Source organism: Propithecus coquereli, unplaced genomic scaffold (assembly GCF_000956105.1).
Source record: "Propithecus coquereli isolate 6110/MARCELLA unplaced genomic scaffold, Pcoq_1.0 Scaffold657, whole genome shotgun sequence".
Taxonomy (NCBI): Eukaryota; Metazoa; Chordata; class Mammalia; order Primates; family Indriidae; genus Propithecus; species Propithecus coquereli.
In genome coordinates, this window is record NW_012152585.1 from 249,738 (window position 1) to 266,184 (window position 16,447).

Genomic DNA, 16,447 nt, shown 5'->3' on the forward strand with positions numbered 1-16,447 from the left:
TACAGTCCCATATGAAAAAAATCCAGGTTAATGCTCCATGCTGGTATTACCAAGGAGTTTATCACTTGACGAAGAATGTTCAACTCAATTCTTTTAAACTGGGTGTGCAGCGAGGGCATTTAACATGTAATTTCCTCTGCCGAGTGTTCCATCCCAACGCCTCTCCTGTATAAGTAGCTTAGGAAGTTAGATTTTTTTCTACAGAGGATTAAATATCGAAGAGGAATGCCTGAGAAACGGCACCGGTTTCCTCCCATTTCCTCAAAGTGAACGTAGCTTTGTGAAGAATGAAGTGGAGACCAGTGGTTAGGTTGGTGGCTTTAAAAAAAATGCAGCTTTTCTTACTCTGATTCACCAAAAACAAAAGGGCCTGTTGGCGGCCACTAATCTTGTAAGTTGCAGCAGAAAGAAGAAAACAAGCATCTAGGGTTGGAAGAGGGTTTGGTGGTCACCTGCTGTCAACCTCCGCTTCGTAGGTAGGAGAACGAGGCCAGGGAAGACTGCGTCCTGGCCAAACTGACGCAACCAGAGAATGCCAGAGTTGGAGCGAAAATGCCACCTCCTGACTGACAGCCTGCACTCACAGGCTGATTCCGAAATAGTCACACAACAGGCAGCTAAATACCTGTGGACAAGGCGAAAGAACAGTTCCTCAGAGCTCTGTCCTTGGGCAAGCCACTGGGATCTCAGTGGACCTCTTGACTCTCTTTCCTTATTTTCACAAATGGGTTGAATCCATCTGCCCTGCCTCCAAGGCAGATTTGCATGGACAGCAAATGAGGTAAAGTCTGTGAGCTTCCCTAAGGGTCTGAGGTCAGTGTAAATGATAACAGTGCCAATTACTGAGCACCAGGATGTGCCCGGCACTGTGCTAAGCCTCATTTCATTCTTGCAGCACTGCTAGGAGGCAGGGCCACCGTCATCCCCACCGTGCACGGGAAGTTAAGACTGGTTAAATCACTCACCCAAAACCTCACAGATTTGAACCAGGCCCAGCTGACCCTCAAACTGGAGCATTTATTTGATCACCAGTAATACCACCCCCCTTCCGTGTACTTCGCAGTCAATGGTAATAGTTAGATTTGCATCTACACATAGCCAAAGAGCACTGAAAGAGATATTTATATTATACGAACTACATCAAAATAACATAACATTTTTAGTATTTTCCTGATTTTTCAGTAATTAAAAATGATTGCCCTTTAAATTTTTCCGTGGATATAGTTGCATTGTTTCTAACAAATTGTAGTCCCCCTCATTTTAAAGAACGAATTAGTGAGAAAATAGTGTTATCCAAAACAAGATTTCAATTATCTATTTTGTTTGTGTGTAGCATGGGTTTTTCTAAAATGTTTTTCTTATACGTGAATGTATAATTTTAAAAGGTTGATTTTTAAAATATTGAATTTAGGTATATTCAGCTTTTCTTACAGTCTCTTTATGATAAATGTGAATTGGAAATTAAAATATTCCATTCAGATTGGGCTCCATCTACAACAGAACTTCCACATATGGATAATTCACTGAAATAAATAACCTCCTCATGGACCAGGATCAGCCTTTGGGATAGACATTCACCTAACTGATTTTGTATTTGTTTTCATTTCAACAAGCTGTAACATTTGACGTAAATGTCTAATCTTTTACTGAGAAACAGTTTGATTTTCTCAAGTTTGAGTATTTGTGGTGGGAGGGGTGGGAGATTGGGGGAGAAGGTTCAACTTGAAAAACTTTGTCATTTTTTGTTTCCACCGAGACTAAGGTGTGAAAGTCCTTGGCAAGCAATTGGCAGCCCCTACCTCGTCGATGAGGACATCAAGAGTTGTAGTGATTAAAATATTTTATTCTTCGTATTGATTATACTTCGACATAAAAAAAAAATCACTTCTAGTGGATCAATGTGGCACATGAGTAAACCAGAAGATGGCGTTGAAGATTAGCAATCACGTTTAAAACAAGGGAGCCAGTGAAGGCTCAGAAAGTTTCATGCAATGACGGTTGTTTTGAACTGCTAAGAGCAGAGGATGTGGATGAGTGAGGAGAATAGTGAAACTGACTAATCCTGGTGCAGAAAACACGTGTGCGAAAGTGCAGAAGGCTCTAGTTTGCCAATTTTGTACTTAACAGTCTTCTGTCTGGTATGTTTGTGAACTTTTTGGGAAAAAGTAATTCACTGATTAAAATGCAATGCAACACGAGGCAGCGGTCTCTGCTTTGTCCCCTGATGGATACCCAGTTTCTAGAGCAGTTCCTGACAAGTAATAGGTACCCAAAATATACGTGTTGAATGAATGCATCTGTGAAAGGAAAAAAAAAAAAAGGAAGAAAAACACGTTGTGACCAGAATTTTCTTGAACAAAACCCTGTTGTTTATCACATAGACTCTGACGATGTGATAATGGAAAATTTACTCGGGTAAAATAAAAACATGGCATCCTGTCAATTTCTAAGAATGTCTGTTAGTTTTAGGAAAAGCATACTTATCCATACCTCACTACCTGTTTTGCTCTAGCCTAATCTTACTTTCTTCTTTGGTTAGGAGACATTGATCCAATATTTAAGATTAAAAGAAAAACTGAGAAATAAGTGAAATCAAAAGCTTTTCAAAAGTTGCGAGTTGACCTGGGGTGGTAGCGGTCTGAAATCATACAGAAACCGGTGCTCTGACGGTTTACCTGAAAATGCTAAGTAAATAAACACACGCAAAGCATCCGGGATGATCCCGGGAAGTTCAGTGGGTGAAGGCTCAGGGAATTAATTCTGAGATTAAAGACATCTCAGAAAACTAAGTAAAATCTCAGGTCCACTTAAACATTGTTCCTATTTTGGACTTTTATATCCCACTACTAAACTACTTTCTATCAGGTTGAGGTTAAAACGATGTCATCTCAAGGTGAACCGAAAGTCCGGAGCGATTAAGCACCTGGAGGCTTCGGGATCCCCCCGCCCCGCCCTGGCGTTGCCATAATGGAATCTTGGGGACCTGTGCGCGGTCTCGGGCGCCTCGATCCGTCGGGTTGGCGGATGCGGAACCACCGTGAGCATCTCGAGCGTGCACACGCGGCGTGGACCCAGGGCGCGCAGCTCCAGGGGGACCACCTCGCCGAGTGCGCGCTACGCTCCTTCAGCACCGCGGAGGGGCCGGTTCTCGGCGGCAGCGACCGCGCCCAGGGCGCTCCCGCACCCCCGCCGGCCCTCGCTCCATTGGGACAATTCCTGGGTCGGTGACGCGCTGCGCAGACCAAGTCCCCTCCGCACAGATGCCCGCTGCTGCGCGCCCCACTTCCCGCCCGTCCGCCCGCCCCTGCCTTTCGGCGGTTGTTAGGTGTCGGCCGGGCTCCGGGCAGGTCCCGCGCGGAGGCGACAGCCCCATCTGGTACCTCGCCCTGCGCGGGAAACGGCCCGAGCGACGGTCCCCAGGCCGCGCGCCCGGCCCGGTGCGCGGCGGGCGGGTCGCGGGGCCCGCGGGGTTCCCTGCCCCTTTGGGGCCGCGGCTCCGCTCACCCGGCCGTGGCTCGCCCGCGGGGTCCCGGCTCGCCGCCGCCTGCCCCGGCCCCCGCCACCCGCAGGCGGAGCCGGCCCGCCCCGCCCGCCGCAGGCTCCGCCCCAGCGCGGCTTTTAAGCGCTATAAAGTTCCTCTTCCCCATCTGGCGCTCTTAGTTTCACCACTTGCACTTGGGACACGCCGCTGCGCTCAGCTCCGGGTCCTGGGCGAGGTAAGGCCTGGAGCCGGCCAGGAGGAGGGGTGACCTGGCCCCGGAGAGGAAGGGACTGGAGCGCGCACCAGAGGCGCCCTCCCGGGGCAGCGCTGGGGACCCCGGCTCCGGAGCAGGGAGGGAGCGCGCCCCGCCAGGGACCCCGAGTGCCTCCCCGAGCGCCCGGGCACCCGCCGCCTCTCCTCGCTCCCGCGGCCCCGCCACCCGGGGGGTCTGCGCAGCCCGCGCCCGGGCCGCCCCCGCTGGACGGGACGGGGAACGGGACTGTCGGGGCCGTCGGGGGAGCTCGCACAGGGCGGGGGCCTCGCCCGCCGGGGACAGCCTTGACCCTGCCGGCTCCAGTGCAAGGTCCTCCCCCGCTCCTCGTTCCGGAGGGGCCCGAACTCGCCGCAGCGGCCTGTGCGCGCTGCTCGGCTGCTGAAGGCGGAGGGGCAGGAGCTCCGGATTCCGGCCGAGCCTCGCGCGACCCCGCGCCTCTCAGGCCGGGCAGCCGCGTCGCCCTCCCCGCACCCTCGCCGCCTCCGCTGTCCCTCTTGGGCCGCCTGGGTCGAGCCCGCGCTGTGCGCGCTGCTCCTCGCCTGGCGCGGGGTCTCCGCCGCCTGTTGCCTCGAGGGCCCGTTTAGCCGTCGCGAGCCGGGGAGGGCGGGGGGCTGTTCGGGGGGCCACGCGCACCAGTGCGGGAGCAGAAAGCGGGCGGCCGCGGGGCATCCGGACACCCGGCCGAGCACCAGGCCGGCGTGCGCGCGGGGCCACCGAGGGCGCGTGGATTGAGCGCGCAGGAGGGGAACCTGGAGTGTCGGGACGAATGGGCTGGAAACGGTGCGGGAGCGGGCCGCGAGGAGCGGACGCAGGGGCGGCGCGGACGGAGCGTCAGGCGGGGCGGCGGCCGGATTCTGGGGCGTGCGGAGCTGCGGGCGGCGGCGCGGGGAAGAAGGAGCGCGCCCGCGGGCGGCCGGGGCGGGCTCGGCGGGGCGGCAGCGCTGAGCTCGCCCAGTGGACGCTCCCGGACCGCCGCGAAGCCGCCTTCCTCGGGGGCCTGGGCGACACCGACAGGCGCGCGCTCCGCCGTCTCGGGGACGCCGGGGCCGCGTGTTCGCCGCCGGAGGGCCCGGCACAGACGGGCGGCGCCTCTTCCCCGCAGGCGGCGCGGGCGCGGGCATGAACCTGGACGGCGGCGGCCGGGGCGCGGAGTTCGGCATGAGCGCGGTGAGCTGCGGCAACGGGAAGCTGCGCCAGTGGCTGATCGACCAGATCGACAGCGGCAAGTACCCGGGGCTGGTGTGGGAGAACGAGGAGAAGAGCATCTTCCGCATCCCCTGGAAGCACGCGGGCAAGCAGGACTACAACCGCGAGGAGGACGCCGCGCTCTTCAAGGTCTCGGCCGCGGGGACGGGCGCGGCGGGGAGCCGGGTGCGCATCCCGGGCGCGTGGCCCCCGGGCAGGGACATCCCTGGAGGGCCGGCCCGGGAGGGCGGGAGAAGGCCCGAGGGTTCTGGGGCGCTTCTCTGTGGGGCTGTCTTTCCGTCCGAGCCCCGACCCTGTCTCTGGGTCCCCCCTGCGCCCTTCGTCGGGGTCTCCTGCCTCTTTCCGGGCGCACCTGCGTCTCTGCTTCTCCATCACTCTCACTGCGCCTTTGGTCTGTTTGTCTGTCCTGCTGTTTGTCTCCGGAGTCTCCGTCTCCGGATTGTTTTCTCTTGGTTCAGTCTCTCTGTCCTCCCAGCTGTCTGGGGGTATTTCCATGCTTCTGTCTCTCTGTCTGTCTTTCCAAGTGTCTCTCTCTCTCTGGATCTTTCTCCCCTTGCCCTGTGTGTGCGCGCGCGTGCGTGTGCACACTCACGTGGGCGCCTCCGCCGTGACTGTTCCCCCAGAGCAGGTCACCCAGGGAACTGTGCCTTGGGCCCAGCCCCACCTGTGGGCAGAGCAGGGGAAGGGGACTTCCTCAGGGAATTTGCTCTTAGGCCGCCTCAGCTCGGGCGACCGTCCAGATGTCCTCTGTGGGTGGCTGCTCACACCGCAGCTCTGCCCTCCTCCCAGTGAAATGCACCTCAGTCACCGACGGGGAGAGCTCACTCCAGGAACCGCCACATCTCACCCCTGCTTTCATAAATACCCAGCAAATGCTCATCTCAGACTCTGCAATGACGCGGTCCAGGGTGAAAACTATTCTGCCTGGGGGACAGCTGGAGTCTTTCTGTCTTACAGTTTGAGCAAACGGCATCTGGAGCACCTAAGCACCCTGCTTCCTTCTAAAGATACAAGTCCCAGATTCTTTTTAAAAAGATCTGTATTTTGACTTTTTGTTCTCTTCATCCTTTCCCACCAGGCTTGGGCGCTATTTAAAGGGAAGTTCCGAGAAGGCATCGACAAGCCAGACCCCCCTACGTGGAAGACGCGTCTAAGATGCGCCTTGAACAAGAGCAACGACTTTGAGGAATTGGTTGAGAGGAGCCAGCTGGACATCTCGGACCCGTACAAAGTATACAGGATCGTTCCCGAGGGAGCCAAAAAAGGTGGGGATGCTCCCGAATCGGGGACACAGAGCAGAGGCAGCGGATGCACGGAGAGCCCTAATTTCACTCTGAGGGTCGCTCTCTATTTTTTCTTTTCACTTGCCTGCTACCTGCTTCCTCATGCTCAGGCCCACAAGCTCCCGGCCCAAGTTGTTTGGGTCGTAAGTTGAGATTCTTGTGGTGTTAGCATAGGGTCATTTCTCACACTCTAAGCCTCCGCGTGTGTGTGCATGTGTGTGTTTTCCAGTTAGTCAGCTTTATTGAGGTATGCGCCAAATTCCAAAAAAAGATAAAAGGAAAACACTGAAAATCTCATTAAAGCTTTACTTACCTAGTCGTCTTTGATGAGGAACCATTTCGTAGAAGGGAAGCGTACATCCATGCATTGTTGCTATTTATGGTGATAAAAACGTGGACTTTCAGAGTGTGATGTGGTCAGCTGTGGTGCTTATTAAAATTCAGATTCCTGGACTCCTCCTTCCAAGATTCTGACTGGTGTGTCTGGAGTAGAGCCCAGGAATCTGCGTTTTAAACAAATCCTACGGGCGACCTCACTCGGGAAGCATCTGAGGTACATTCACACACAGTATTTCCTTTATTTCTGTCCTTGTCCTACACGAGTCAGACCTTGTAGGAAAAAATGGCATGAGTGAATAACTGCCGAGCGAGTTGCTGAAAAACGCCTTATTTGTCCACGCTGGTTATGCATTCTAAGAATTAAACCCTCAGGTGTTTTTTCCAAGATTTGACATTTAGTTAAGTCAGTTCCTTTTTTCTCTCTGTGCCATTTCCCTTTTCCCCAATCACACAGGAGCCAAGCAGCTCACCCTGGAGGACCCACAGATGACCATGAATCACCCCTACCCCATGGCGGCTCCTTACCCCCCACTCCCAGCCCAGGTACAGTGGACGGTGGCACCGGGCTCCCAGAGGCGAGGCTGGGTCTGTGTGAGGCCGTGTGAAATGCCACCCCCCACAGGGGGAAACACACCCCTGACAGCGGAACTTGGTCTTTGCTATGACTGGTCCAACTGCACGAATGTCCCACTTTCCGTGTGGCGTTGCTGCCGGTGTTGGTTTTAAGTAGAGGAGGGTTGGGTGTGTCCTCCTGTGGGAACATGCTTCTCCTGAATCTCAAATCTTCTGGGAAACAGACCTTTCGTGAAAGTAGAAGATTTGGAAGTAATGCTTTATCATGTGAGACCGCAGGGCAGCTGATCGCTGCAGTCTTCCCTGATGTGAATGACAGCTCTGTTCCATCCACTTTGGTGGGTAAAAGAAGGCAGATTTCCCTGCAGAAGTTTTGGTGCCAGATGTAGCCATATGATGAAGCTTTACACATTATAAAACATTACAACAGTGTCTCCATTGTGCTTTTTGATAGTCTGCGGCCACAGACTTTGTGCTTTTTGATAGCTTCCACTTAGGGCGAAATGATTGGCATGATTTGGCCACCAGCCTAATAAGGGATTCCCTGAAGAGTCTGGGAGGCTATAAGAGCACCCCCCTCTCCCGGTGCCAGTGCTTTTCATCTCAGCCTCCCCGTGTTCTTTCAGCAGGTTCATAACTACGTGATGCCACCCCTCGACCGAAGCTGGAGGGATTACGTCCCTGATCAGCCACACCCTGAAATCCCGTACCAATGTCCCGTGACGTTCGGACACCGCAGCCACCACTGGCAAGGCCCAGCTTGTGAAAATGGTAAGGAAGGCACAGGGGCGTGGGGCAGAAGAGCTAATCTGGCCGTGGGCTGCGGTGAGTCCTGGTCTGTCCTTCTGGGCGGCACTGCAGCTCTTTGTCCTTCTCAGAGGCTGCTAGAAAGATTTCACGTACGGTACAGGGGTGAGGAGGATTTTGTCTGTCCTGCAGGACGGTGAGGTCCCAGAGCGAGTTCAGTCTCAGGGTCCGTGCTAGGCACTGCCCTCCATGGAGTCTTATGTGAACATCACAGAGATCATTCCAGGTAGCTAAAAAGAGCCCCCCTTTTTCTTAATTGAGGAGATCTTGGAAGTTCATGGAACACCATGAAAAATACAGTAAAAGGTCCCCACAGGTGCCTAGCTACTGAGTCCCAGACAAACCTGCCCATTCAGGATTCTATGTGGTCCCACGCCCATAGGAGTTACCCGACATCAGAATGAGCTCGCTCAGCAGAAGCCCTGCTAGGTGCAGGGGAAGTTTCCCGAGGTGCGCTGAATGCAGCAAAACTCAAGCTTTCAAGACTTTGGGGTTAGTTACTTACGTAGAAGTCCTGGAAAAAGTCAACACACTGATCCTTTTGGATATTCCGGGAGTATTTGCTCCTTCACCATTTGGCCAATTTGCTTTTTTTTTCCAGTCATGTTCAAGTCATCCTGGGCTTCTGGTAGTGAAGCGGTGTGCCCTTATTTAATGTTATTTAATATTGAGTGGCATGTTTACAGAAAGCTCGGAATTTGGTTGTATTGGTTTTTCAAGAGGGATTTGCAGCCAAGGGTGGTTTCCCACGTCACAGTGGAGGAATCAGCTAACATTAAACTAGCTCCTGAAATTCAGACCTGTGTCCAGTGTGTCAGCTCTATTGAACTAGTGACCATAGTAAAGAGGCAGTGTTTAGAATTGTGCAAAAAGGTGAAATATTTTGAAGCATAGGTAACACTAAATGAAGTGCCAGCGAAAGAAGGTGTTCTGTTACATGTGCTTTCTCTATCCACGGTTCATGCAACACTGTCTCCAGGAAACACGGTTCAGTTTTGTCCTGCACCCAGAAGGAGCAAGCAACATAAACATGGACTAAACCATGAGTTAATTTTTAAATGGGCTCTTTGGTGTCAGAACGCACATGGACCCGAGTTCTCAGCTCTGCTGTGAACTTGCTGTGTGAACAGGGGCAAATCACTTAATCTCTCTGAGCCTTGGTTTCCCTGTTTGTCAATTGTGGAGAGAGGGTTTCCTTCTAAAGCTGTGCAACACCTCCTTTCTCCCTCAACCCTGGTTTTTCCAGTCGAACCTGGGCTTGTCATTGCCTCACAAGAGGTGCCCTGCCAGTAGCTGGTGCCGGGCGTGGGTCAGAAGGTGAGTGGGGCTCTGGCCCTTTCCTTCCCGGGCTCAGTGCACACCTCAGGCAGCTTCCCAGTGCATCGGACTCTCTGTTTAGACATCACCTGATTTTTATTTGCAAATGCAGGTTGCCAGGTGACAGGAACCTTTTATGCTTGTGCCCCACCCGAGTCCCAGGCTCCCGGGATCCCCACAGAGCCAAGCATAAGGTCTGCTGAAGCCTTGGCGCTCTCAGGTGAGTGCGGCGTTTGGTTCTGGAGGCACCTGCAGGCGGCCAGCCTCTGCTGTCTTCTTCGGGTAGATTTGACGGACATTTATACACTCGCTTTCCTCCCCTTGGGGTCTGAAGTAGGTGTAGACTCGTCCTGCACCCAGCCTGGGCACCACAGCGAATAGGGAGCACTAGCAGAAGACTTAGCGGTGAGAAGCCAGCTTGTGACAGTGATGGCAGGTCCCCTGCTGGTTTGAATGGAGTCCTTTTAACTTCTCCGTTGGCACCTCTCAGAATTGCCAGGAATGTGCAAACACTCCAGTTCCCTTTACCGAGTGCAAAGGCTTCTCATTTTGAGAAGCTGAGCATCCTTCCTGGTTTAGCCACAAACAGGTTCTCCTCCCCTGCTCCCTAGGGACATCAGTGCTGGTCCCTCCTCTCCATGATGTTAGTGTGCCTACAGGTATGCACATTTTGGTCTTCCTCCGAACTTTAATATAGCTTGCGGATAAATCTGATTTTTAAAGTTCTGTTTCTAAAAAAAGTAAAATTCTCCGAGAGCTTACCTGTTTTAAGAAAGGCACCTCGAGGCTTACTGAGCATGTGTGGTACGTGTACATTTATTTTATAGATAATATTTTGGGTTGTTTTTTAAGTGGGATTTGTATTTATATTAAAAACAAATAGCTTAAAGTTTGGAATTCTCACCTTGCCCCCTGGCTTCTTTAAAAATCAGCGACAGAAAACAAACTAAATTCTGAAGGTTACAGGGAGATGAGAGTTGTGGCACTTTTCTCGCCCACAGGGGAGGTGGAGTTTTACCTTCCAGCTCCTCCCAGCCCTGCAGTCCCCATGGAGAGGAGTGCCTTTCTTCCCAGGTGCCCTGAATAGCTGAGGAGGGGCTTCCAAGCAGGAGGGCGTGTGTTTGTTTTTAGACACTTTCACTCCCTTTTCTTGAGTACCTAAGACTTGTGTGGGTGCCTAAAGAGTAGAAATAAACAGCTATTTATATCTCTGTGACCTCGTGATTTCTGATGACATTATATGAAATGAAACCTGCCCCGCGAGTCACCTCAGATGGCCAACACCCACGCTCCTTGGGGCGTGCCGTCCCACTTGCTCTCAGCCGGTGTGTCGACGCAGAGGATTGAGACAGTGATGTGGGTTAAGTCTCAAAACCTGCCACTGAAGAATAAGTGGGTGTGTGGGTTTCTCGTCTGGGTGTGCATGATGCAGACTGATCACCGGCCCTGGGCGCGTTTATCAGAGAGCCGCGATTCCCGTTCGCTGCTAAGTCCCTGGCAGGCGCCTGTGGGCAGCCGTCTCCTGTCCGCTTGCCATTCAGTTTAGGAGGCTTTGCAAACCTCTCTTGGTGCTTTCAGTCTGTGGGTGATGTTTTAAAGATATTTCTGAAATGAGCAAAATTTTTATAAACGGCTTCATCTTGTTTAAAGTTTTAGTACGGTTTTAGAGTTCTTTTCGAACTTGAACACAAAGCGTAGTGGGAATTTCAACAGACTAACTCCTAGAGCATTTTTCTGGTTGATTGTTTTCACGAGAATTAATTTTACGGTAAAACCAGCATATATCCAGTGTGGAAAACTAATTTAAAAACCATAAAAACAAAAATAGAAAATAAAAGCATCACATTCTACAACCCTTCTGGGTTCTAAAAAGGTGAAGATACATTTATGCACACACACGCATATACAAAAATATATATATACACACATATACATATATAACCTAAATGATGACATATTGATATCGATACTTAGGAAAGTTTCATGTGTGTGGACATACTTTCTTCTCTCTGAAACATCACTATAGTTTTTTGCTAGTAGAAATTAAACTTTCCTTCAAAATCAAAATTGATTTGCTTAAAGATGAATTCTCATTTGGTGACACATGATTTAGTATTTTAGACATAAATGTTGTTACCACCATCAGCATCATCATCCAAAAAAAGTGACTTATTAAATTCTTAACAGTGGTGCTCTCTAATCTGAGGTATCATATTTTGCAAAAAATTAATGAAAGATGTGCCCTCCCAGAAAACAGCATCCGTGGCCACATAAATTTGGAAGATGCTGGTTTGGACAAATTAAGTCGGGTTCTGTCCACAGGACTTCTGTAACTGTTGGACGTGCTCATACTGTCTGTGACTCCCCAGTGGGGAGACAGGGCGCGCAGCACGTCCTAGACTTCCTCGAGGCCTGGAGCATTTTACTCGTTCACAGAGCATCCTGGGACTCTGGTTTCACCAGATGCGCTTTGCTCTGGGCGAGTCGCTGACGTCAAGGCCGGTGGCCTCGGCCCGCCAGCACTGACTCTGGCGCTCTGTGTTTGCAGACTGCCGGCTGCACATCTGCCTGTACTACCGGGAAATCCTGGTGAAGGAGCTGACCACGTCCAGCCCCGAGGGCTGCCGGATCTCCCACGGACACACTTACGACGCCAGCAACCTGGACCAGGTGCTGTTCCCCTACCCTGAGGACAATGGCCAGAGGAAGAACATCGAGAAGCTGCTGAGCCACCTGGAGAGGGGTGTGGTCCTGTGGATGGCCCCCGACGGGCTCTACGCTAAAAGACTGTGCCAGAGCAGGATCTACTGGGACGGGCCCCTGGCCCTGTGCAGCGACCGGCCCAACAAACTGGAGAGAGACCAGACCTGCAAGCTCTTTGACACCCAGCAGTTTCTGTCAGGTAACATATCTGCCTGCCCCAGAGGCGGGGCTCAGAAATGACAGGGTCCCTTCTAGCCCTGGCTGAAGTCTTCCTCCTGTTAACCGGGGAGCCCAGCAGGCTGATCCCAGACCGGGTCTCCCGTCTGACCTGTGGGTTGGAGGGGTGAGAAGAGGGTCGGGATGAGGGATGAGATTGCCCAGGTGGACGTCTCGCAATTCTAGTTTTCAACAAAGAGTCACCTCTTAACAAGGTGACGTTTTACTGCAGTATGATCTCAGCAAGCATGTCTGCTGATGGGGCGGCTCTTTTCAGGTTCCTAGAAAAATTATAAAGGTTAGAAGTACATTGTTAACATTCTTGGTTATGAGATGTGTCACCCTCATGCAGATGCTGCCCCGAGGTGGGACCAAGGATTGAGTCTACTGAACTGATTTTGCAAAGGGGAAATTATGAGAGTGCTTTGAGTTATCTCTGTGATGTATGAATGTTTCTAATCCTATTTTTAAGAACCAGTAACTTTTGTTTTCCTGGTTTTTCAAGATGATTAAATTAGCCCTGGGTTGGCTTTTGTGAAACCGCTGGCCGTGTCTCTGTTGGGGCTTCATCTGGAGGGTTCATTTAGCTGTCCAGAGGCAAGATGCCTCCTTTGGGGCAGAGAGCTGCTCTGTCTGCCAGCTAACTGCCGGTTCTTCCTCTGCCCTTCCCTAAACCTATTCTTTCACGAGGTCCCCTTCAGAACTACCCCGTGATCCTTGGTTCTTCACCTGCCTCCCCTTTTCCTGAACACACGTCTTCATTCAATTCATTTAAAATAAAAATGTGAGGCATCTATGTGCTTTGGCACTGCTGACATTTGCTGAGCCTTTGGGGTTTAAGTGGCCGAAATTTGCGCAAGCTCATCTCAACTGTCTTTCGGTGCCCAAAACAAATAACGTCCGTAGATAACTGACCTTCACACAGAGGCTGACAAAAGGATGAGGGAGAACCGTGTCGGTTCCCAGGCAGTGGCAGGTGAGGAAGGCACCGTTGCTGGACAGCTCTCGCTCTGGTGGCAGAACTGTCTCCAAGCCACAGCTGGGACCCCCTGTGTTGAGATCAATGTGATGCTAATGGCGGGGACTGAGGAAGCCACTGAGGGGCACCCCGTTGGCATCTCCTGTGTCTGCCTTGGGGTCTGAAAGAGCCCCCATGTCCCAGGAGGGCTGAGGCCTGCGGGGTCTGGATTTCCTCCGAGACTGTGGATCTTGGTGTCTTTGGGTCCAGATGATACCACAGGGTGAGGCCTTTCTAATTAGGGCATCCCAGGAAACCGGCACTTGCTTCTCTGAGTTTCTCTTGCCATGCACGTTTTAGGAGATAGCCCCCCACTGCGACCAGGCTGTAAGGTAAGCTTTGAGTCACAGGAACACCGCGTGACACCGGTGAGCATCTGCACGCTGCGAACTCCCTTGCCCACAATTTCATACTTATCTGTGAGCAAGAGCTGTTCTGGTTTTTCCCCCTTCTTCTGTAATCCGGGGCTGTGTTTTTTGCCCACTGCAATTTCTTACCTCAGAGTGTTCACTGAGGTTCTAGAAGGATGCTGTGAACTTAAAAACTGCAGCCGTGTAGACCAACTTCTGCATGATTAAGGATTCCCACTGAATGTGCTCGTGTTATCAAGTGTTCGAGGCATGACTTTTTCAGAGAATTGTGCCCACTTGCCACTCTGATTAGCTTGTGTAGGTGTAGGCTCAGACCACGGCAGTGTGAACGTATTTTACACATTCTGACTAAGTCGTTTGGGTTTGATTTGAATTCTGGAAAAAAAAAAAAAAAGGCAGGAAGTCAAATGGTCCTGTGAGTTAGCTAGAAACGGTTCTTCAGTTGAAGAGAACAGTGGAAATCTTTGATATCTACCCATTCAGGATTTGCACACCACTAGGGACGGCCCCAGAGGCCCGGCCCGAGGGTGCGTATCTGATAAGGACACATCCGAGGAGCTGTTGTGCAGAAGCTTTCGTGGCTCCTGTGTAAACGCGCCCGTTTTGCAGACATGACATTTTACGGTCGCTGCAGGCAGGAGAGTCATCTTGCGGATGGGCGGAGAGCACGGGTCGCCATCAGCGATTGGACACACATCTTCCCCGGTGCTCCCAATCTGTCTCTCATCCTTCGGGTAGGAGTGGTGGCTTGGGGATGTGCATATCTGTGAGCGCCGCGCCAGTGTGCTTCATCGCCACCTTTCTTATCTCAGGCTCTCGGTCCGTCCCGGATGACACAGCTTAGGGCCAAGGCCTCGCAGACGCCCAAACGGTGCCCGGTCCCCGGCTGACCTTGCGTGCTTGCCGTGGCGCCGAGTTCCGCAGGTGTCCTCAGTAGCACAGAGACTTGATTATGTGGGCTCTGCAGTTGGGGAAGGAGTTTTTAAAATAATCCTGGGATATCAGAACATAGAGATTTTTTTCAAGGAAATTTTCTCCTTTGCATAAATTGGTCCTTTGCCTTAACAGGACTACATTTCTTCTTTTTCTCCCAACTTCACTCCTGTCTGCTACCTTTCGCCTCTCATGGGTCTGCTGCTGCAGATCAGTGTTTGTGAGCCTGGGGACACGCGCCCCATGAAGAATCCGGGAAGCCAAGCACGCTGTCAGGACAGCCAGTGCGATTTTGTGTGCAGGGCGCACAGGTGAAGAGCCCTGTGGAGGGAGACAGAGCGTGCCCATTCCTCCTGGCATCTTCAGAATTGCAGAAAGCTCTTGCTTCCTGTTTAACCTGGCGTTGTTCAGTGATGAGGGTTTCTGAGCGTCGTTTTTTTTTTTTTTTCTTGTGGGCTTCTCCAGAGCTACAAGCGTTTGCTCACCACAGCCGCCCCCTGCCAAGATTCCAGGTGACGCTGTGCTTTGGGGAGGAGTTTCCAGACCCCCAGAGGCAAAGGAAGCTCATCACGGCTCACGTGAGTACTCGGTTACATTCACATAGTCGCGTTTCCCTGTTCTGTACCGAGGTCAGGGTTCCGTTTAGAGAAGTCCTAAACGTGAAGTAAATGTCTGTGACCTGGGAAAACAAGCATAACCCTTAAAATAGTGCGGGAGGAAGCACGGTCCAGCGGACAGCAGGCCCAGGGCCCCACCTGCTGCTCCCAGACACAAGATCCGCTCACCACAGACCTGGGGAGGAAGCCTCAAAGTGAGGGCCCCACTTGTCCCGTCTTTCTTATTTTTCAGGAAAATAGTCATATTCCCGTTTGATAGGGATTTAAAAGGATTGGCGCTAAAAGTAGCCCATTCAAATCCTCCATGTCTAAGATTGCTTTACAAATGCCGTGTAGCTAGTGGCTCTTCCCTTGGTGGAGAAGCTTTTCCCAGGTGGGAAGCTGTCCACTCGGGGGTATGCTTATTTTGTGGGTCCCTCCAAATATTTCCCAGCCCCTCTTTTATTTCTGGAATCTTAGAAATTATTTAATTATTGGACATATGTTATTTGAAAGAGGCTAAGTCTGTCAAGGAGTTCGAGTAGACGAGACTCATTGTGTCCTCTAACGTAGTTCCAGATGGGTTTCAGCTGTGGCAAGTAAATGTCTTTTTCATAAAAAAGAAAAAGAAAAAAGATTTCTATAGATAATGTTTAGCATTAGTCACGAATACCTAAGATTTTTGAATTTGAAAACTCCACATTGCTACACACCTGCAAGAGCTATTAATGGGCCCAGATAGTGAGCGATACCAGGTAAAAAATTATACCCATAATATCAAAATTTAGATCTTATTTTAGCTCTGATGATATTTCCTGTTGAAAACTGAAATAAAACACTACTTTACCTAGAACACACAAGCCCTCCTTCTTCATTGTAAGATTGTAAGAACAATCTGCACCCAAATGTTTACGGCAGCACAATTCACTATTGCGAGGATGTGGAAACAGCCCAAGTGCCCGTCAATCCGTGAGTGGATTATTAAAATTTGGCATATGTATACAGTGGAATATTACTCAATCATAAGAAACGACAGTGATCTAGAATCTCTTATACTTTCCTGGATTAAACTTAAACCCATTATCCAAAGTGAGGCACCACAAGAGCGGAAGAATGGGCTCCACATGTACTCGCCATCAAATTGGTACTAACTGATCAACACTAGGGTGATCACGTGGCAAAAATACTCTCCAGGGATTAGGGGGATTTGGGGGGAGGGGGTAAATTCGCAACTAAAGGACACGGGGAGCACTGTAGGGGGAAGGGCATGCCTTTAACCCACACTTGGGTGAGGCAAAGACATAAAGTGTAACCATAATGTTTGTACCCT

The 16,447-nt window shown here is 51.4% G+C and overlaps 1 protein-coding gene across 2 annotated transcripts in view; it reads left to right on the top strand.

Moving 5' to 3' along the window:
• Window positions 1–4,864: 4,864 nt before the first annotated feature.
• The window catches only part of IRF4 (interferon regulatory factor 4), a 13,069-nt gene continuing 1,486 nt past the window's right edge, over window positions 4,865–16,447 (top strand). Inside the window, exons 1-7 of one of the 2 annotated variants that reach the window (XM_012660121.1) lie at window positions 4,865–5,090; window positions 6,040–6,226; window positions 7,038–7,126; window positions 7,783–7,927; window positions 9,393–9,500; window positions 11,829–12,182; window positions 14,987–15,099. In XM_012660121.1, coding sequence (XP_012515575.1) covers window positions 4,875–5,090; window positions 6,040–6,226; window positions 7,038–7,126; window positions 7,783–7,927; window positions 9,393–9,500; window positions 11,829–12,182; window positions 14,987–15,099 — 1,212 coding nt within the window. In that variant the 5' untranslated portion in view covers window positions 4,865–4,874. The remainder of the gene's footprint in view (window positions 5,091–6,039; window positions 6,227–7,037; window positions 7,127–7,782; window positions 7,928–9,392; window positions 9,501–11,828; window positions 12,183–14,986; window positions 15,100–16,447) is intronic. The other variant, XM_012660122.1, reaches the window with a different exon arrangement.